The sequence below is a fragment of the Apaloderma vittatum genome, unplaced genomic scaffold (assembly GCF_000703405.1).
Source record: "Apaloderma vittatum isolate BGI_N311 unplaced genomic scaffold, ASM70340v1 scaffold14244, whole genome shotgun sequence".
NCBI lineage: Eukaryota > Metazoa > Chordata > Aves > Trogoniformes > Trogonidae > Apaloderma > Apaloderma vittatum.
Window position 1 is genome coordinate 94,504 of NW_009712282.1, and position 21,934 is coordinate 116,437.

Genomic DNA, 21,934 nt, shown 5'->3' on the forward strand with positions numbered 1-21,934 from the left:
ACACCTGGTCACAAATCAGAAAACTTCTTGCCTGAGGCATAGTTGAATGAAAATACTTTCTTTAAAGAGCCATGAACAACAGGTAGAAAGAATCAAAAGAGAAGGCTTCAATTCCAGGTGCACTGGGTGATACAAGATCACTAGGTGAGATCACTGGGTGATCAAATCAGAAGAGATCCAACTCCCCTGACCTGCAATGGCTGAGGATACATTCTATATATTCTGAGGATAGTCAGCCACAATATTTTTTTCTTTTTTAAAGGAAAAGAAATGGGTGTAGTTTCTTTCTGATGGTCCATTTAAGGAATACTCAAGTGAGAGTTTCTGATGCCAGCTATACTTACTGTCAGTGACTGGCTCCATGCAGAATCCCAGTAAAGCGTGTAGGAAATCCACCACATTATTGAGAGAATCCCTGTTCACATAATCCCTCATGGTCTGCCGGAACTGCATCTTATCCAGTTTGTACAGCTTTGTGAGGCAGTTCTGAGCCTGCAACGATACCCATCAAATCACATCACATCAAAGTATGTGTTCAAGTTTTGCTAACAGGAACAGGGTATTTTTTGCTCTTGCTTAGCCAGTGCTTGGCTGTGCTCTCTAAAATAACCTCCCCTAGGAGCCAGAAGGTTTGTGCCCAGTAGCAGAAGATACTTTTACTTCTGAAGCCAATGAGAATTTCAGCACAAGGAGACAGTGCACCAGTATGGGTGCCACTGTTTGGAAGTGGTGGTGAAGTCACTGTCAGCCAATGTCTCAAGGTCTCTCCTCCTTTACCCAATCCTAAAGTAAAATGTCACTGAATATTAATAAAGCAGAAATGTACTCCCTCAGTCAAGGCTTATAGTCTCAGGCATCTGATTTTCAGCCTCTGGCTCAGACTAAACCCATCCGATGCACTTGTACTCAGTGACTAATTTATACCAGGCAAACATTAGTTTTTATTTAAACGCTATTCGCTGGCAACTTCACAAAAGTATCCAACCTACTGGGACCCCATGAAGGTGGAGTTAAGAGAATCTGAAATATCAGCTCTGTAGGAAATACAAACTCTCTTGCTACCTGAAATAGGGCGCTTAACTTTCCACTAAACTCAGACATGTGACTGTCCATGCAATCAACACAAATGGTGCATGCAAAGCAGTTTGGCCAGACAAACACACAGAAAATGCAGCAGACTTATATGTGTAGGAAAATCTCTTCCCATAAGGACCTCAATTCAACGAACATGACAAGAACATTGTCTCCACAAGACCTGTTCCTTTATGCTTCATGTTATTCACAGGTCTAAATGTTTTGCTGGGACAGCTCCCATACAATATAAAACCTAGTCGACATTTTGATGAACATGGTGTATGTTCCACTAGTGCTCTGTGCAGAACTTTTCTACTGTTATCACTGAGACTCTTTTACCTCATTTTGCCCAGAACTAACTTTACTACTACAGTCTCCTCAGTACCCTGGAGTCTAGCTAACAGAATGTTGCATGGGAGAGAGGCAGCCAGTCCATCTCTGAGCTATCTAGCTTAGATCCCAGAACCAAATTATAGCTCTATTGTCATGGCTCAGGCTAACAAAAGCCAGGGAGAAGCACCTGGCTCCCACCCATCCCATGGATGGGCACAGTGTAAATTCTTATAACAGTCATCAAAAACGCCCACTGCTGCAAGCACAGAAGGCGAGGAAGAGGCATGTGTTGAAGACAGTCTTTGAAAGGCTCTTGTTTGAGAGAGCATTGGTCCAATCTCAGGGATTCAAACTCTTCTGGATGAAGCCAGATGTGAAGGCTACATCCTGGACATTTCCCACTGCTTTTAGCTTGGGTAGAGCCAAAAATGAGAGGAATCAACAGTGACCATCTACCCTGCTATTAAACAGGGTATGAGTCTTCTACTACCTTGCAGCACACCAACATGCTTGCAAGCACAGTACACTCCAACTACTGATGGAGCAGCCCAGCAGCAACCAGTCATAATCACCAGTAGGAAAGGTGGACATAACTATGCCTTAGACTTCTGAATTCAGACATGCAACCTAAGATAGCTGCACCTTCTGTAAATAGCATGCTCTGTTGGGGTACCACAATGTGAAATATTACTTACACCACCTCACTCAGGGGATTTGCTCCCATGTATTTGTCCCTTCCCAGACAACCCACCCATTGGGGTGGTTGAAAGCACCCTGAGCCTCGGGTGTGCTCTTAGCAAGCCCCAGGGACTGGAAGGTAACACAATAGCTGAAAATCTGCTGTGGCTGGGCTGCAACACAGTCTGTGAGCTGGGGCACAGAGTAACACATTTACTGCCAATACAGAGAAAGCTACAGAGGGGTCAGACAGCAATCTCAGCAGCTGATGTAAAAAGTACAAGGGGGATGCTTTAATGAGCTTTAATTCTCTTACATTCTCCCGGAATACCTGGTGTCTCAGGCGATCTCCAGAGAGCCCTCGGTGTCCTTCTCCACAACCATAGGCACAACCCAGGGACTTCACAATTTTGATCAGCATTGTGAGTGCCAGCCTATGGGTACTGACAGATGGGCCTTCATCCTTAGGGTGACAGAAAAGATGATGTGAAACCCTGGCACAACCACTGACATTTTGTTAGCATTTTACTTTTAAAAAATTGCTCTCCATCTCTACTGTCAGACACGCCACTCCCAAGTTGTTACTCTTGAAATGCTTAGTCCAATTATTTTTCAAGTTTAGGGGCCAGACCCCTCCCTTTCAGCTCCCCTCAAAACGTCATGCTATAAATGCGAAGTCTCCTGCATGCAGCTATTAATACCATTCAGCACTTACTTCCAAAGAATTCTACCTGAAAAAAACAGACAGCTGACTTGCTTGAGCAGAAAAATTAGCATTTTTTAAAATGTCTTAGGTATTATGCTTCTATGAATTGCAACTTTAGAGGTCAGCAACAGCATCTCTTGTCCAATTCCCATAGCAATACTGAAAAATTTATGATTTCTGACCATCAAAGAAAACAAACTGCTCACACATTGGATTCTGGTTTTCCTTATAAGTTATGAATAATAAACCTGAAAAAAAAATCATTGCGAGTGAGAGTTTCAGACATTTTGACAAGATACTGAAAATGTCCACACAAGGCTCATAAACTCTGCTTTTGACAGCTGCTTCACTGCAGTAGCTACAGTGCTTGAATTCTCAGACATGTTTCTTCAGTGGAACCCCAAGTGAGCACCAAAGTTAAACAAATTAATTTGTCACTATGGTAGGAAAAAAAAACAACAAAAGGAGGGAAAACAGAAGGGCAACCTTAACAGATCTTACATCACATTTGGGAATTGTATAAAGGGAAACAAGACAAACCTTTTCTTGTTTTTTGTCATTCTTCTCATAAGGCCCTCCTCCTCCACCACCTCCATCACTTCCACCTCCACCTCCTCCACCACTTCCACCACCTCCTTCTTCTCCTCCATCTCCAGCTGCACTAACTGGAGGAGGCCCAAATCCACAAGCTGAACCACCAGTAGCAGTGCCTTTGAGCTGGAATGATCCTTCACTTGATCTCTTTTCAGGGGCCTCATTTTCTTTGTTTTCACTCTTCCTCCGAACCTTCTCTACACAGGGCACCACACCAAGCTGAAGTAAGCACTCCACAATGTTCAGAGCCACATCGCAAATCCGGGAACTGATGTCATGGTTCAGGACCAAGTAAACAGCCTTCAGGACCACCTGGGAGATTCAGATATCATATTTCAAGTCAGATGTATTTTCCCTCCTAGTACTATTTAGTGCCTGAAAATTCTAGTCACAGACCAGACACTCATTATAGCAGGCACAGTACAAACTCAGAACGAAGTACACACAACCCTCAACCCCAAGAGCTTACAATCTCAGTGTAAGACAAGAAACCATGGGCTAGGCACAGTCAAGCAGAAAAGGAAACCATGGGATGACATCTGTGAGCCTGATAACACTGCTTCAGTGTACCAGAAGCTGTCAAGTCATTGAGGGGAATGTAGAGAAGGTGAGTTTTAAAGTGCCACTAGAAGAAGGGTGCTGTTCAGTTTTATATTATTTTATAGGGAACTTGGTTCATGCCCTTAAGTATCCCTTAAGATTTGATGTGTGCATTCCACATGCACATGCGCTCCTTGAAAAGAGTAACAGGAGTTGCAGTATCTCAGAGGATACTTTTACGATATGCACAAATGTATCTGACTGACCTTTATGTACTGCTGAGAGAAGTCATATAAAGAGGTGGAGGAAAAGCCCATCAAACCCCTGCTCTCAATGGTACAGCTATATTGACAGAAGAGGGACCTGGCTTTCCTCATTCCTTGCCAATTACCGAGAGATCCAGCATGCCGTTCTTGTGGACAAAGTTGTTGGTTCCATCAATGTGGTCCGTATCCTCTAAACAACTGTAATTGATGCAGGAGTCTGTCAAGCTCCGTGGGAGGTTGGCACATGCGAGTGGCTCATGCGGCATCTCAGGGATGGGCACCTGGTTGCAAAGCTTCCTCATGTGCTCACTGAAGAAATCGGCGTAGCCCACATTGAATGAGGCCAGGGTAGTGTTGAAGGTTGCCACAGTGATGGTTGAGATCTGTGACCGCACTGCAGGGAAGAAAATAGCTACCTGTAAATTTCCATCTCTAGAGCTATGCAATGGAAAACCAAGGCTGTGCTTGTTTACAAGAAGGGCGCAGCTCTTAACGCAGCTTGTAATGCTGAAAAAGACAGGTTCCTAATTCCTATCACGGGCACAGGGATGAAAGCATAGATTGGTTTCTTCCTTTAAGCTACTATAAATTAGAACAACCCCAAGCTTGATCTAGCAGTACAGTTTCATGGCAGCTTAAATTGATCTCAGTCAACTGGGCAGTTAAGTAGATCATGGAGCTCAGCCAGCCTAAATCTAATCCAAAAGGTGGATTGGATTTTCAGTAGGTTTTTTCCCTATTTCAGTCCAATGCCTTGTCCTAAAAGCGGCACCACCCTGTCAAAGGAAAGAGGAAAGACTCTGCAGCTGGATGCAGGAGTAAAGGTGGGTTAACAGCAGCACCAACCGGGAACAGCTCTCTAAAGTTACACCAGTTTCATATTTCATCACACCATCCGAAAAAAAATGGAGCAGCATGTTCCTACCAGTACCTGTGACAGCCTAAACCATCTCCAAAATGCAAAGCTGACTGATGAGAATGGCAACATGGTGTCTAAGTTCACAGTGCTCAGAGAGGGGACATCATGACATAGCCAAACTTAACTTTAAATTGGTTAGCTCAGGTGGTGATAGCATTCTGGATACATGGGACAATTTTTATCAAGGATTCACCATGGTTTTGAAACTCATGCTGAACTCCAAGCCATGATGTCAGTAATTTCCCACATTTAGTGCTCTGTAAGTGTGTTTATACATCCTGTAGTGTTGAAAGACCCTATGTGTCCCACAGCATTGACTGGACCACTTTCTGCCAGACAGTACAGTAACAGGGCTATGGAGGAACGAAGAATCCCTATGTAAGGCTATTTAATGAGTTATAATGAATAAAACAGCATACATCTAATCAGAATCTTCAAGCACTGACTCAGCGATAGACTGGTTATATTATGCAAATACCAACTTGCCAGAGCAATGACTACCTTTCCAGATAGTATGTGCAACCATGCCAGTACTAAACTAGCACCATTTATTAGGAAAAATGTTCTAAGGCTGATAGTGATACCTTGAACTAGGCTACAATTCGGTCAATGATCACGGCAAGAATTAGCTTCCTGTAATCAGAGGATTTCTTGCTGGCAGCCGTGACTTTTTAATGCCATTCACTGACATTTGTGTGGTGAACATAATAATATTGATGGAATTAGTAAATTTAGTTCCTGAGCTACCAAGTTTGATGATTATCCAGGCGTAGCTATTTTTCGTTTCACTAAGGTTTTTCTCAGTTTATTTTGAAATTAGGAACAAAAATCCACATCCAAATCCTACATAAAGTAACTTTTCCATGTTGAATCTGTATTTTATTATCACTGATAGGACTGACTGCTGGATGGAACTCACAGAGGTAGGAAGGAGGACTAAGGACTCTTTATTTACATCCATGCATGCCTGCAGCATGTGCCCATGACTCCTCTTGAGCAGCTGCCTGGGACATAACTAATTTTTCATCTCTGCTTTTCAGTGTGTCAGCCAGAAGAAATGAGTTCATTATCAAGCATCTCCTGACCAGGGAAAATAGACAACAGATGGGAAATTGTGAATGACCAGCATGCTTGGATATTCCACGTCACACAATACAAAAGAAGTAAGCAATATTCGTACTTTTTCTCTAACTGTAGAATGGTTCATTCAAAGTCATAGACTATTACTAGAAATAGTATGATTTGTCCTATTATTCATATAGTTGGCTGCAAAATTATACCTGGGGTACAACTAGAAAAACAAGAACTGCATATGGCTACTTTTTTAGAAAATATTTGGCTAGGAAGCCAGTGTAGTGAGTAGGATTACTGTCCCATAGAACAAATGCAGGTTGGGAAGATAAACTCTGTAAAATTGATCCAGAAGAGCTTTGAGCAGGAGACACAGCAGAGATGAAGGAAGTGTGCCCGCTCTGGACCACAGATGATGCAAATCCATCCCCTCTCAAGACTATACAGATTTGCTGTGCTGAAAGAGCACGGATCTTTGAGAGCTCCAAGGCTACAGCACATAGCGTGATATCTGAGTGCATGTGTAGCCTCCTAGGTAAGTTGCCTGACAGTTTGTGCTGAGACAGACTGTGCCCTGCTCCACAGGGTATGTGATATCCTGTTCCCTCATCAAGGTTTAAGGTTGCACTTGCCACGAGTTAGGCCCAATCTCTATGGCCAGGTTTTGTCAGTAGCACTACACATGAGTGAGAAAATAAAAATCACTGCGTTTAGGCAGTAGGTTCATTGCCAGAAAAGTGCTCTGGCACAGACAGCTCTGCTGACATAAGAGAGCTTTCCTCTGTTTGGCTAATATTGTTTGACAAGGGTCGTGTTGCCCTGCCAACAGAAAGACTCTTCCTTCTGGAGCAGACTTCATCTCACCAGGGCTTCTCCGACTCTGGTCACACTGGCATTGCTACTTCTGCCGAGGCCTCCAAGACAGACAGGCTCCAGGGAGGCTTCGAGTAAATTTCAAAACCAGGTTTCTATTCAAAAAAAGGACAATTAAGAAAAAACTGTGATTTTCAGCACAATCCAGCAGCTGTGGACTGTGAAGGGGCATTAAATACCACAAGATTCCCTACGAAACCACTGAAGTTAGCACACCCAAGTTTCTGGCGAAATTTTGTGCTAGTTGTGGAAAAGTGAATAAAAAACCCAAACCCTGCCTTCTCCTGTTGATGGCTACAGTTCTTTTTGACAAACCACACCAGACAAACAAGATATATTTGGAGCATTGTTCCAAATTACACAGACCCAAAAAATACCTCAAGAGATGCAGGATAAAAAAAAGGAAAATACTAGTCATATATTCATGCATGGAAACCATAACACTTCCTCAGTTTCTTGAAGTTGATATTTCAGCAAAGTGTTTCTTTCCTGATGTGTTCAATTTACCTTCTTTGACTGTGTTCTCTCCATGGTTGTTTGAGTGGTCAGGCAGATCAGAGACCAGCGTGTGGTGGGAGTGCGAATGCCTGGCGCTCAGGCTCTCCATCTCCGTTGCTGTGTCAGAGCTCCCTCGTCTGGTAAACTTTCCTAGGGTGAAGACAAGAAATGGATACTTGCTCATCTGAGAGGTGCTTGGAGGCAAGAGACAGTAGCTGAGGTTAGAAATCGAAGGATTGGAGTCTGCAAAAGTCAAGGCCTTCCAGGACCCTGTGAAGCAGAACCAAACATGACGGAGGGATACCTTGCAGGAGTTCGTTGACATAAAGACCGAAGGTACAAACTCTCTGCAAGGCTCTTGCCCTCAGCACATACTAATTTAGCTGACATCCACACTGTCACCCACTAGCAGCTTCAGGAAAATAAGATTGCTCAGCACAAAAAGAGTCCATCTTTGGACAAGTCATAGGAATTTAATTTCTTCTACACTTGTCCAAAAGATTTAGGTATATTAGTATGTGAAGTGCTAAAGCAAAGGAAGTTCTTCAGGAATAGAATAAAATACAAATCAAAAGAACCTACTGAAAGAGGGGGACTCTCTCTGAAGTAGGCAGGAGCTGTTGACCATCGGATCTGAAATACATGATTTCACTGAGATATCAGAAAGAAAGAACTGTAGGTTAAGTCAGGACAAGAATCTGAAGCCCCTGAGGTCAAAATTTAACAAACTTTTTGAACTACTCAAGATATGGAAAGGAGGATTTGGATACTAAGTTTGTTGTTCTTGATCAAATCTGTAGGTGTTTTTATTTCAGCCATGACAAAACACACATGAATCTTTAAAAATTCACTTGGTTAATCACAGTCCTCTGTCCCAAAGAAGGACATGTTTACAATGGAGAGCTTATGAAAATGATGCCATCTAAGCTGATTAAAATGAGAAGGCTCTAGCATGGCCTTAGGCAATCATTTTGCTGCCTATCATCTCCAAGGGAGGGTGCCAGGATGAAAATTTATGACATCAGGAGTAAGTTTGTGAAAGAGACACGATGCCTAGACACTGTTCAGTGAACTTGGAAGCTTGAAGGAGCCAATATTTAGAATTAAACACTGTATCTTTGCAGTATCAAGACAGTGTAAGTCTCATTATGAGAGACAATAACCTACTTATATTGTATCCAATATTCACTTGAAGAAGACTGAATATTTTTTGTCATACTCCTGATGACCATGTTGCTGCCTCTCCAGAGACTTTTCTTTAAAAGAAGAGGTTGCAACAATTCCTTGAATCTATTTAAGCTGCAGTTGTGCAATGCTTGCTGCCACTCAGGGAAAATGTATTCAGGTGGTTCAGACATCATTACAGGTTGCTATAGTAGCTATTATTCCAGTAGAGATGGTAGTTTACAGAGAAAAAGTGAACTAAAACCTAAGTCATTCAAGGTCTGTTGTCAGCAGAGTTGCCACTTCTACAAACAGGTGTGTAATGCTCCAAATAAAGCCAAGGACATAAGGTGGCAACACAATAGATAAAGAAATAAAGAGCCTCTGTTGCTTCATGAATGTTCAGGACAGGAATAACACAGAACTTGGAGCAGAGATAACAACATCTCACCTAATATCGTGGTTTGCCATCCTCCTCTCTCAATGCCACGCCGGTCCTCTCCAATTCCAGAGAAACTGCCAAAAGAAAAAGTGCTTCGAGTGGGCGAGACATCTAAATGATCCTCATGGAGAAGGAAAGGCACTCCCATCCTTCGTTGCCGTTTCTTCCCAGTGTGGTGGAAAGGAATTGACCCTTTGCGCTCACGCTCCCTGTCCTCTTTGCGGCTCTTAAACTGCAGGAGGAAGAGGAGCAGATATGATAGCAAGTAGAGGCTTTAAGGCATGCCAAAATACCATTTCAGGGAAAAAGATAACGCAGATGTGTATCCCCAGTACAACATTCCACTCTGAGATTTTTACCTTGGCCATTTATCCCGACAGCAATGATCTGCACTCTGGAACCATATGAGTATTTAAAGGAACTCAGTCTTTCCGTAGGCTGGGATGGAAGTCCTTGTATAGTTTTATGATATTCTCAGACCATGAGCTAGATTACCAGAATCCACAAAAGCCTGCTAAGTAGCTTGGATGGTTGCAAACCCGGAGCTTCATGAGGTAAAAACATCAAAAGAATTCACTGAATTAGCTGGAAATACAGTGAGCACCAGTATATAAAAATCAGCACTGAGTACCCTCCCCTCATACACTTCCAGCAGGATAGTTATCTGAATAAAGATTTTAGTATTCTGTTTGGAACATGCATATAAAAAGCTACGTAATTTCACAGAAAATCAGTTCCAATGAAAAGAGATATCAATCTCAAATGTGGCAAGATTATATAGTCCAAGCAGACTTTCAGCTGCTACTTAGCAGGACATTGAGGTGCTGAATCATAGGTAAACTAAAGCACAATTTTCTTCCACTCACCTTTTTGAAAATGTTCATCCCCAGGTCTGTGGAAAGATCTGGAACTGCTGGTCTACGTAGGTTGGTCAGTGAAACCTTGGAAAACGCTTCTGTGCTTAGTGATTTTTCTTCCTCATTACATTTCACTGTAAGATCCTGCAGCTCCCAAAAGAAGTCAGTAAGCATGAGGAGAAATAAAGGATAATCAGCTTAAAAAAAACATCCTACATCCAAGAGCTGTCACAGGAGCACTATAGAGGAAAAAGACCTTCAATTCATTACACGAAACACCATACACTTAAAGAAGAAAAAAACCCCATACAAGAAACAAAATTGAGAAACTCCCAAAATTATTGACCTTATCTAACAGAAAAAATGTACAGCATGTCGTGCTGCAACAGAAACCCTCAGGCATCATTGTCAGTGTGGTCTAGTGGCATGACATCTACTCTACTCTGATTCTGATCCCAGGTATGACTCTGGGTAGCTGACGATCTTGAGGCTTTGGTTTACATTTATGAGCTACTTTTTTTGAAGCGTTTTATTTATAATCTAAGAGAATATGTTCATACTAACATATGCCTTTAAACACGCATTTTGGAACTGAACTGCAATAAACTGCACTGTCCCTTCAAGAGACTTGACTTATAAAAAATCAAATTATTTATTCAGGAAAGAAACCTCAGACTTCTACATCAGTAAGCATCCTTTACTTGTAATAACAGTGCTCCAAGGTCTGCCCATCATAGGTCTCATCATAGCTCATATTTGTGAACGCCCCTATAGCACAGAGTATCTAATGACAATGAAAACCTTGAAACTAACTCACTGTCGTTTCAGTAGAGGGCAGTCTACTCCCCGTCTGCACTGAGCAAAATACATTACAGCTACCTCTTGTAAAGAAAGGTTTTGCTACAGAAGGTGGCTTAAGTTCAGCTCCTGGCCATCTGTTCTCATTAAAGATCTGATACCACTTTTCATGAGATATTTGTGCAGCTGACCTGATCAAACTCCCTCAGGATAATTTTCTTCTGCCTAAATATCAGCTTTTTTCCAATGGAGATGTTCTTCTTCCTTGCTCCCCCACCAGAAATGTTCCGCTAAACAACCAGGTCATGTTAAAATACCTTTCTGCTTTCAATCCAGAGACAGCCATATGGCAACAATAGATGAAGCAACTTCTATGGTATTGGTTTAGATTCTGCCTAGGCAGACTGCATATTGCAGAGGTAGCCAGCTCTGCAATACACAGGCATCAGAGATTTATGCATATGAAGGTCCAGCAGAGGTCGGTGACAGTCTTTGCAGCTGAAGCCCTTAAGCACCAGTTACAGTGTTTGCAGTACTGGGCTACTAGGGGCCACACATTCTTCAGAGACTTTTCAGACCACCCTTGAATCCTTCCCATTAATTTTATGCACACGAGAATGAAACAGATACACTACAGAAGGATGATTCTTCACTGTTGTCTACAGTCAAGGGATGTTTTTAAACCATTTTGTGTATATGACTAAAGATTCAGAGGAGGAGCCATACCTAAAATCTAACAGATAGCAAATCAGGATTCAACCACAGGTGTTTCTCAGCAGTGAGGCCCACGTATGACTTGGTTCTTAGGTTTTACAGCTCTCTGGCCTCTTCTGACTGGAAAACATCATATCAATTTATTTCAGATTTATCTTTGTTCATTATCAAATCAGTGTCTTATGAGGTGGCTTACAGTCACCAAAAGGACAGAGTAAGGACTGAAAAATCATGGAGGATGGGAGAGGTACCTGAGGACTGGAAGAAAGCCAATGTCACTACAGCCTTCAAAAAAGGCAAGAAAGAGGACCCAGGAAACTACGGACCAGTCAGACTCACCTCCATCCCCGGAAAAGTGATGGAGCAACTCATTCTGAAAGCCATCTCTAACCAAATGGAAGAAAAGAAAGTTATCAGGAGTAGCCAATATGGATTTACTGAGGGGAAATCTGGCCTGACTACTCTGATGTCCTTCTATGAAAGTGTGACCAAGTGAGTAGATGAAGGGAGAGCAGTGGATGTCATATACCTAAGGCTGTCTCCCATAACATCCTCGTAGGTAAACTCAAGAAATGTGGGATAGATGATTGGACTGTGAGGTGGATTGATATAACTGGCTCAACAACAGAGTTCAGAGGGTTGTGATCAGAGGCACAGAGTCAAGTTGGAGGCCTGTGACCTGTGGTGTTCCCATTCCTCAGGGATCAGTACTGGGTCCAGTTTTGTTCAATATCTTCATCAACAACCTGGATGAGGGAATAGAGTGCACCCTCAGCAAATTCACTGATGATAAAAAACTGTGAGGGGATGGCTGACAGAAGGCTGTGCTGCTATCCAATGAGATCTGGACAGGCTGGAGAGCTGGGTGAAGGTGAACCTCATGAAGTTCAATAAGGACAAGTGTAGAGTCCTGCATCTGGGGAGGAATAACACCAGGCACCAGTACAGATTAGGGGATGTCCTGCTGGAAAGCAGCCTCATGGAGGAAGACCTTGTAGTCCTAGTGGACACTAAGTTATCCATGGGACAGCAAAGTGCCCCTGTGGTCAAGAGGACCAACAGGATCCTGGGGTGCATTAAGTAAAATGTGTCCAGCAGGTCTAGGGAAGTTCTCCTCCCCCTCTACTCTGCCCTGGTGAGACCACACCTGGAATATTGTGTCCGGTTTTGGGCTCCCCAATTCAAGAGAGACAGGGATCTACTGGAGAGAGTCCAATGGAGAGCCGTAAGGATGATTAAGGGACTTGAACATCTCTCCTGTGAAGATAGACTGAGAGAACTGGGGCTGTTTAGTCTTGGAAAAAAGAAGGCTGAGAGGGGACCTTATTAATGTATATAAATATCTGAGGAGTGGGTGTCAAGAAGAAGGGGCCAGTCTTTTCACAGTGGTGCCCAGTAATAGGACAAGGAATAATGGGTATAAGCTAGAACACAAGAAAGTTCCACCTCAACATGAGGAGAAGCTTCTTTACTGTGAGGGTAACAGAGCACTGGAACAGGCTACCTGGAGAGGTTGTGAAGTCTCGTCCTCTGAAGACTTTCAAAATCTATCTGGATGCGTTCCTGTGTGGCTGCCCTAGGGGATCCTGCTCTGGAAGTGGGATTGGACTAGATGATCTCAAGAGGTCCCTTCCAACTCCTGACATTCTGTGATTCTGTGACATTAGCATTGCAGCGAGCACTACAGCTGCGTAATTTAAGCTTTGGCTCTTTGTCCCTGCAATGTTAGTGCCAGACTGTAGAGGTTTGTGAGCCTCTGAAGGTTTCATTTCCTAGACCTGTCCTTACATTAAATTCACTGCGTACAAGTACAATGCAGGTTGTCACATATTGCCAGGTCGGAAATGTGTTTAGACTAAAGTCACTTTCTAGAAGAAGCTAGTATTAATTTTATTCACACTCCATCCAGTACCCCTTTTCCTGTGCTACAAGGAGTGCTAGCATGCTGCACTGAATCTTTTTCCACTTTACTGCTCGGTTTACAAGGCAATACATGGAGGACGTTTCTCACATTCTCCCGATTCCAACTGCTTTAGCCCAGGCTTATCTCTGAAATGTGATTTCAAGCATACAGAAAACAACAAGAAGTATGAGAGCTTTGCTGAGGTTTAGGGAGATGCAGGAAGTTACCCTGATAAACTGCAGAACAATAGAAAGAATGTGGATTTACCAGAGAAATCTACGAATCCCTGATGTGATTTGCAGGCAGCTGGTTTTGTCTTTAATCAGTTTTGCCTGCCACTTTAAATCTATCCTGCTAAAACACAGAGTAGCAATATTTTGGGGAAATTCTTGATCAACCTTTGAGAAGAAATGATGACATTGTGTTAGGAATTTAAGATTTAGACCAAAAAAGAAGGCTTTAAGCATATCGCTGTGTCAGATGAGCTTGTGGAGTCTCAATATAAACCCCTTGTGTTGAGAGAAATAAATGACAAGTCGTAGCCCTCTGGAGGTGCCATGCTCTCCTCTGACTAGCAGAGAGTCTTGAGTGATGATACTCTAAATTTAAGAACAGCAGTTAAGTCCTCACAGTTGGCTGGGATGAAACAGAGCCTAGGTGTCTCTCTGCACTGCACAGATTTCAGTCCTCAGAGTGGTAGAAAAGGAGGGCAGGAGCTGAAAGTTCTGCTGCATGGAAAACCGTTTCACCTTCTCCATCACAGCTGTTCTGCATAACAAATTGGAAACCTTTTTAAATGGATTCCAATTTGATGAAGTACAGTAAAAATATACAGGACTGACACAGAGGTTACCAAAAGCAATCAAACACAGCCACAGGGGGAAGAATGCCCTGGACAGAGTTCTCACATTAACAGCTAGAAAGTACCCAGTGGAATTGCCAAATGGATTTAACAGAAAAATGTTAGTGAAGAGCAACTGAGTAAAGGAATCTTCTGCAAGAGAAACAGCCTGGAAAAGCAAAATGTAGCCAAGTGTGTGAAAAGAGCGAAGTCTTTCAGAGTACATAGAGAAGAACGAGCACAATATCAGTGCTACCAGTGCCTGTGGAAGACAGCCCCAGTCATGCTGCCACTGTGCTGAGAATCACTGACTGCACTCCCTGTTGCATCAGCAGCTAAACTTGCTAATGTGCAGAATAACCGTGCTGTTATGAGCAAGGGCAAAGAAACAGTATGTGCATGGAAACTGTGAATCACATCAACAGCAATATCTTCCAATTCTCCCTCCAGGAGATAATATTAAGGAGGATTTTCTGGACAGGCACAGCAATCCTGCCAAATCCCCATGCAAAGGTAGATTAAGACTGAATAGTAATTCACCTGGCCTTTATGGAGATATGTCAAGCTTTTACAGGGGTGGAAGAAGCAACATTTTACAGAAACGATACTAAAGCATAATATAGTTTAAACAATATTGATGATGCTGAGCCCTTAAAACCACGAGTAACCACCAGCCCTCATAAAAATCCTAAGAATGGCTATAAAATCCTGAGGTTTAAAAATAATAATACTAATATTTACATTGTTTATGCTTGTCTTCTGGCTTATGAACAGTACAGGAGAAAAGCTTTTTCGCCCTCTGTTGTAAAATGACAAGTCAAAAGCTGTTACAACTCTACAATACTGAAAGCAAGGATTTTGACAAAAAAAAATCAAAAATTCAGAGAGTTCTGACTCAGAAAAGACATTTGACAGCAACATTAACAGAAGATAGAGCCTTTTACTTTAGGTATGACATAAAATTGGACTGCAAAAATAGAATCTATTAAATTTTCTTCAGCAGCTCTATCAACTCAGTAAATCAGAATTTGCTGTTAAAAGCCCACGACAGGAGAAGAGTGTACAACCTAAAAGTAGCACAAATCAACAAGAAGATTAACTGACACTGCAGTAGCATTCACTTTTTATCCCTGGAACAAGAGTGAGCTACCCCAAAAGAAAAACATTTAAGCTCTAACACAAAGATCTTTACTACACCAAGGTCGGGAGCCTGGGGTTCTTTTTCCAGCAAAACAGGGAGCAAGTATTGACACCTTTTAGGTCAGTTTGTCTCCTGAGGTTTTGTTGGCAAATGTAAAGGTAAACGTTATACAATAACAGCAGGTAAAGAGGTAACAAAATGAAGAACTTTTGCTCACTGCCACTGTTTGTAAAGTCTGCCACAGTATTTCAACCCAAGTGTTTGCCTGGAGTGTGCAGCACTGTAACAAGTTCCTTTTCTCCTATTTGAGGGGTTACATCAAAGAAGATCAGTGTGTCCTAAGTATTACACTGTAACACAAAGGCGGTCTGACAAATACATTAGTATATTCTCATATTAAAACCCAATGTTATCACAGTTCACCTTAGACTAATTATTCCAAATTAACCCTCAAGCTTTCAGCAGTCACCAGCACCAGACTCTGCCTTCAAAACCCTCATCATTCTGAGGATCTCCTTCTGAAGCGATGCACGTATCTGACCTCTGGGCAGTTAACCAGCACCAAAGCTGTGCTTTTCACTAGTTGTCCAGTCATCCCTTGCCAGCATCACCACAACAGTTGCTATTTTCTTACTGACAGCAACTGCTTACCTGAGTTTTGTGGGTATTCACCAGAGAGGGTGCAGCAGCCACCATTGAGCTGCTGCGAGGTCTTGGTAAAGGAGTGATTTCTGGCTCAGGTGGCTTCTCTGGCTTTTCCTGTAGCATATGCCTCAGCCTCTGCAGGTAGTACATGAGTGACCACTGTGTGCCCTCCTCAGACCAATGTGGCTGCAGCAGGCAGCGCAGCACTGCCACATCAAAGTATGTGGCATAGCGAGACTTCTGGCATGGCGGGATCACCAAGGACACCCTGTTCCAAAAAGCAGAAGTAGAAATGTTAGTTGTGAGGCTCCTTAGCCCTTCTTAGACACTCAGTTCTCTGAATAAAGAACCACTCAATGATGATCTGTTGGGCTGGTATGTTTGACTGTTCTTAAGGGGTCATTCTTGATACCACAAAATTTTCTGGATCGCTGCCCAGTGCCACAAAGCTGTCCTCTGCATCCAAGGTAGATACAGGGCTGGCAAAGGAGAAAGAAGTGTGCAGTGAACACTGACACCATTTGGAATCATGTAAACCCTGCTCCGTATTACATATTAGTTGGAAACAGGTTCTGTCCTAGCATACATGCTGGATCAACCCAAAAGACCCAAGAGCTCTACTAAGAGGCCTAAAATTTAGCCATTCATCAAGAGCTGTTAGCAATTCTCATTCTCCTGCCATGTGCAGAAATCACCAGGATGTGCTCAGAGCTGTACCTGCCTGAGCTTGCAGGGACATTTGAAACTGACTCTTTGGGACTAAGGCCTTGACTGAGGACAGGATTACGGAAAACATGTAGGTGTATATTTAGCTTTCAGCTCCCTAGAGGACTCAAGTACATGCTTTGTTAAGTGTTTTCTTGGATGGGGTTGCATTCTTAAATTGTAGTCTGAAGATAAGCCGCCAGCATCGGCACCGAGTAATTTGTTCAGCTGGAAAAAGACAACCCTTGAGCATCTTTTGTTCAGATACTAGTAATAGATATTTAGGAATGGTTCACATTTGTACACATCAGGACTTAAGAGGAAGCAGTGAGGGCAGCTAAGTTAGTTAACCCTTTAAGCCAATTAAACCAATTCTTATACAAGTTACTGTCAGAGACACCATTTTTAGCCTTTATTATCCTTTTCCTGTCTTTCAGGTAGTGTGTTTTCCTGATGGGTACAAAATTTCCTAAGTATCGTACAAGTTAGTGCATGCAAAAGCAAGGTATCATAGTAAGCCTCAGAAATGAGACTCCAGAGATTTCACATTTCAAAAGTATCATATCTGTTTTTAGAGCCAATATTACTGCAATAAAAGGCCCCAAGTTTTTCATTATTCATTTTTATGCTACTTGTTTCCCAGCAGAGCACTGGCCTGATCTACCCTCTCTACAGTCACTAGGTTTAAGGATACAATCTGTCAGAAAAGAAGCACTGAAAGGGAGTCAGGGGAATGAGAATCACATGGCAAAAGAAGGTGTGAAATGCTGGGGATGGGAACTCTGGAGATGTGTTGTTTTTTTTTTTTTCCCCCTGCCAAAGTACACAATTCAAGTGGTTCCACTCAGTGTGTTAGAAACACACCTCTGTGAACTGAGTACCTCTGTGATTTTGAGATTCTATAAAAATCAACAGCACTTCCATGAATTTTATTCTTGGGCATTTGGGAATCATCACAAGGTATCTGAGTTTTTTTAAAACCCATTTATATGACCAGCTCTGCTAAACAACATGCAAATAGCATTGGCAGGACATCCCATCTCCAGCTGGGTACCACCAAATTCTGAACAGAGGTGTCCAAGGCCACAGTCCAGCAAAGCATTAGGGAACAAGTGGCAATACTGACCAGTGGAACCTCTAAGTGTGTAAAGTGAAGCACATGCTTGAAGTGGATTTTCTGGATCACTGCCCAGTGCCACAAAGCTGTCCTCTGCATCCAAGGTAGATACAGGGCTGGCAAAGGAGAAAGAAGTGTGCAGTGAACACTGACATCATTTGGAATCATGTGAACCCTGCTCCACATTACACGCCTGGAAAGGGGGAGCAGGTGGCAAGACTGGGCTTGGAGCATTGTACACAACTAGAACTCAAATCTGCAGGAGCTTATTTGCTGCCAGCCCCACAGGGCAACGTTGAAGGCACTTGGCAACAGCAGACCAGCCCGTCTGTGTCAACATATGTCACTGTATGCAATCTATAGATTGAAAGCTTATCCACTGGTGCTGTATTCCAGGTAAAAATGTTACACGTTTGATGACTTAAAAATGAGCTGTTACAAAAACCTGAATTAGGAAGGAGAAAACAATGATAAATGGAAATATGCTATAAAGTTTTCCCCATAAATCTGATGTGAAGACTGTTTTTATCACAGTCAAGATTGTATCACGTAGATGCAGCCTGTAAAAAACACATGAGAATAGCTAGGATGTTCAAAACATCCCAGCAAAGGAAATAAAGCCTATCGACTCAGCAGCAGTTGTAAAGGATGATGCATGGCTACCTGGTCACTTTGCAGGATCCAGATCAGTGTGTGAGTCTAAAGAGTGTTTGATACTCCTCTGTATGCCGCATAGGCAAACCTGAGGCACAACAGAGCCTGGAGCGAGGCATGTTCTACTTATGAAATATTTGTCACTAAAGTCCTTCCTGCAAAGTCTATTTCCCAGGCAGTGTATTCAAGGCAGCAGGCTGGCTAAAGGGCTGTGGCTTTATTTGCTTCAGCGTTAAGCTATATCATCTGTAAATGGAGAATTACATTGAGTGGAGCAGGGATAATTAGCCAGGACGAGAGGAACAAGCCATTTGCTCAAGAAGTGTCTGAGGAATCAGAAATTAAACTCTGTACTTCATTTAGAGGGAAATCTAGTGTTCATATAATCAGTTCTTGGTTGCCTGTGACTGCAGGGAGAGTGGAAAGGCAGCCTTCTTTCAACCCCCGTCCAAGGACAAAGGAATACTGCGGCTGTTGGTAAGTAAACAACATTTGTTCCCCAGTTGTCTGTTGCTTGGCAACCAAAGCTCCCTGTACAGTTTTAACTGATCAATGAGTCCTGCAAATAAGGAAGCATAATAATGCTATCTTCAAAGCCTGTCTGAAGCTTCATCCCCATAGCAACCACCAGACCCAGCTTGACAAATTGATCACCTGATTCTGTCTTCTTAAAAGGCTGCTTATATTTTACAGCTGTGCACTCTGAGCAGTAGTGTTCACACACAGAATGGCACTTCTGTCCCCAACTTCAGTTTTACTGGCTCACATTAATGCAAATTAAATAAAGGCACAGAACTGGCAGCAGGCTCGATACAAAATCCAAAGGGAATCCTCCTGATGGGATCAGAGACTTGGAGAATAGCATTGCCCTTTCCACCAGTGACAGGGTGCACCAAACCCCTTTTTGAGAAATCAGAGCCATTCCTAGATTATATCCAGAAACCCACTCCATCCCACATTTCTTCTGTCACTGTAATGAAGCAATTTCTTAAAACCCTGCAGTGTTTTGGATATGACATTTTCCAAAAGAGATAAGCAACACGACCAAAATTTTCAGGAGGAGTTTAAGTGACATTCCTAAATGCATCAAGACCTTAACAATATAGTTAGGCTTCCCTCCCTCTCCACCTCCTGAAAACATATATCACCTTCATTTAGTGGCCAGCCTAGCCCTAACCCGCAACAGATTTTCGGCACTACTGAGCAGCCAGCACTACTGAAAATCTGGTTCTTTCTTTACCTGCCCAAATCTAGATTTAAAGAAGTTAATTTGTCAGCACCATGCCAGAAAATCATGGCCTGACCTCCACAGGGCAAGCTGGGAGAATGTGTGGCTGTGCTTCTTTGTTAGTCTGTTCCTTTGGGCCTGTAGCCTAAAGCAAGCTAAGCAGCAGGATGCAGAAAAGACATAATGAAAGCAATGGAGAGAAGCTTGCAAAAATGCTTTCCTAAAGGGCAAGGAAATTTGATCAGAAGGAAAACAGAAACAGTATTAGTTGCCTGAGGCTGAATCCAGCTATGGAGCATTCAACCTGCAGGTTATTTGTTAGCGTCCTTAATTCTAAGAAACCAACACATCAGAAAACAACTGTCCCAACAGGCCAGTTAGAGACTTCTCCAGCGAAAGTGGCATTGAATATCAAGTGTCCACCTTGTTCATCACCCAGAACTGAGATTCATTGAACTGTTTGAGATAAACATCCAGAACACTTGATGTGTACTGACAACAGCTGATACAAGATAATGGATTTCTGTGACCTCCACCATTGACTAACACAAGCTTAACTTTCTGCTGAAAGGGTTTGTACCTGGGACGTGCGGTACCTCTCTCCTGAGAGGTTTGGGAGGACATGCTTCCATCCAAGGAATTTCCACGATGGCATGCCGAAACAGTGGCCTTTGGAGGTACAGAATCTGGCTGCGTTGTCTCACAGACCACCTGTAGTCCCTTTGGATAGTTTTAATAAAAGAAAATAAGTATATAAACATATTTATCTCGTCCATATTAGTTTTCTTACTGCAGTTTGTGTTTAGACATGGCTATTACTTATACCATAATACCGTGGTAATACCACAAAGAAAGTGATCAAGCCTGGAGCTTCTCAGTACTAGCCATTGTACAGGCAAAGGGTAAGACAGAGGTCTTGCTCCAAGAAAATACATAAGATCAGGCTTCCATCTTATAAGACACGATAAGGACAAGGAGATCCTGACAACTATAGGCAATGCCCTTTGAATCCACTGCATACGAGGACAGGAGCCTTCAGAAGAACTGTGAAGAAATGTAATTGCTGGAGATAGAATACTTTAGGATGGTAACTGCAAGTGCTGTTTCAATAGTAATCTCCCTCCTCCCTCAGGTCCTTATTCATGTTTGTCTAATCTTAGGACAGAATTTACCTCAGTATGTCCACTGTCCAGATTAGGAGATTCACAAGTTACTCTCTGATTGTTGGTAGGAGAACTTCTCTTAGCTGAGAAAAGAAGTCAAAGGAGAACATTTCAGGGATCACCTCTCATATTAAAACGTACCACTGAAAGGATAAACCAGAAAGCAAAACCAAACCCAAAGCAACATCTTTTTGCTGCAGACTTGTCAACAACATTGTGTACAAAAAATCTCTGAGTTCCAACACTCTTTGAGTTCCAACACTCAAAGAAAACTTAGGACTAGTTCCTTTTGTTAGTTCCAGGGCTGAAATCCTACTTTTTAATTCAAGAACTTGAAGCAGAGGGAGGAAGAGCTGGATGTCACAGATGGCTTTAAATAATTTGGAATATCTAAATTTTTTCAGTTCTGGACTGTCCCAGAGGTTTACAAAGCCTTCAGAACAAAATATGGCATCCAAAACAACTCGTCATTATAAACTCGTCATTATAAAAATCTGATTTAGCAAACTACTTTTTCACTACTGGGAAAATTACAGTTCTGTGCTTTTGATAAAAAGCAAACAATGCTACAGTGATATACCCAGCAAACTTTCAACTCACTACCTTGTAAAAATTATGCAAAACTATCATCTAAAAACATAAAAGTAAAAACATTTGTTTAGAACTAGGACAGATATAAGGTTTGGAAGCCTAAGCATCCAACTCCTGTCCCATTATGACTGAAGTACAAAGGAGGAGCAACCTCTTCTAGTATGCAGAAGCAAATTCACAACCTGAGCCTTCCTTGGATCCTTTTGAAACCGCTTTATTTAATTTCATAACATGGTGAAATTCAAATTTTAGATAGGAGACACTACACTGCCAACTGTGTGCTCTTCACTGTTAATTTGTGTTCAGTGCCAGACTGGGATAGCCTTCCCTGCCTGTGACAGGCTGCTGCTGGATACTGCCTTTACCCTTCTTAGCAACTAAGGAAGATATGGTGAAGCAGAGATATGAGGCCGACAGGA

The 21,934-nt window shown here is 42.4% G+C and overlaps 1 protein-coding gene across 1 annotated transcript in view; it reads right to left on the reverse strand.

Moving 5' to 3' along the window:
- UNC80 (unc-80 homolog (C. elegans)) overlaps positions 1-21,934 on the reverse strand; it is a 128,707-nt gene that overhangs the window by 93,410 nt on the left and 13,363 nt on the right. The window contains 10 exon segments of the mRNA XM_009867927.1: positions 345-492; positions 2,402-2,548; positions 3,332-3,697; positions 4,317-4,585; positions 7,562-7,702; positions 9,168-9,390; positions 10,025-10,159; positions 16,064-16,325; positions 20,342-20,481; positions 20,934-21,007. Coding sequence (XP_009866229.1) covers positions 345-492; positions 2,402-2,548; positions 3,332-3,697; positions 4,317-4,585; positions 7,562-7,702; positions 9,168-9,390; positions 10,025-10,159; positions 16,064-16,325; positions 20,342-20,481; positions 20,934-21,007 — 1,905 coding nt within the window.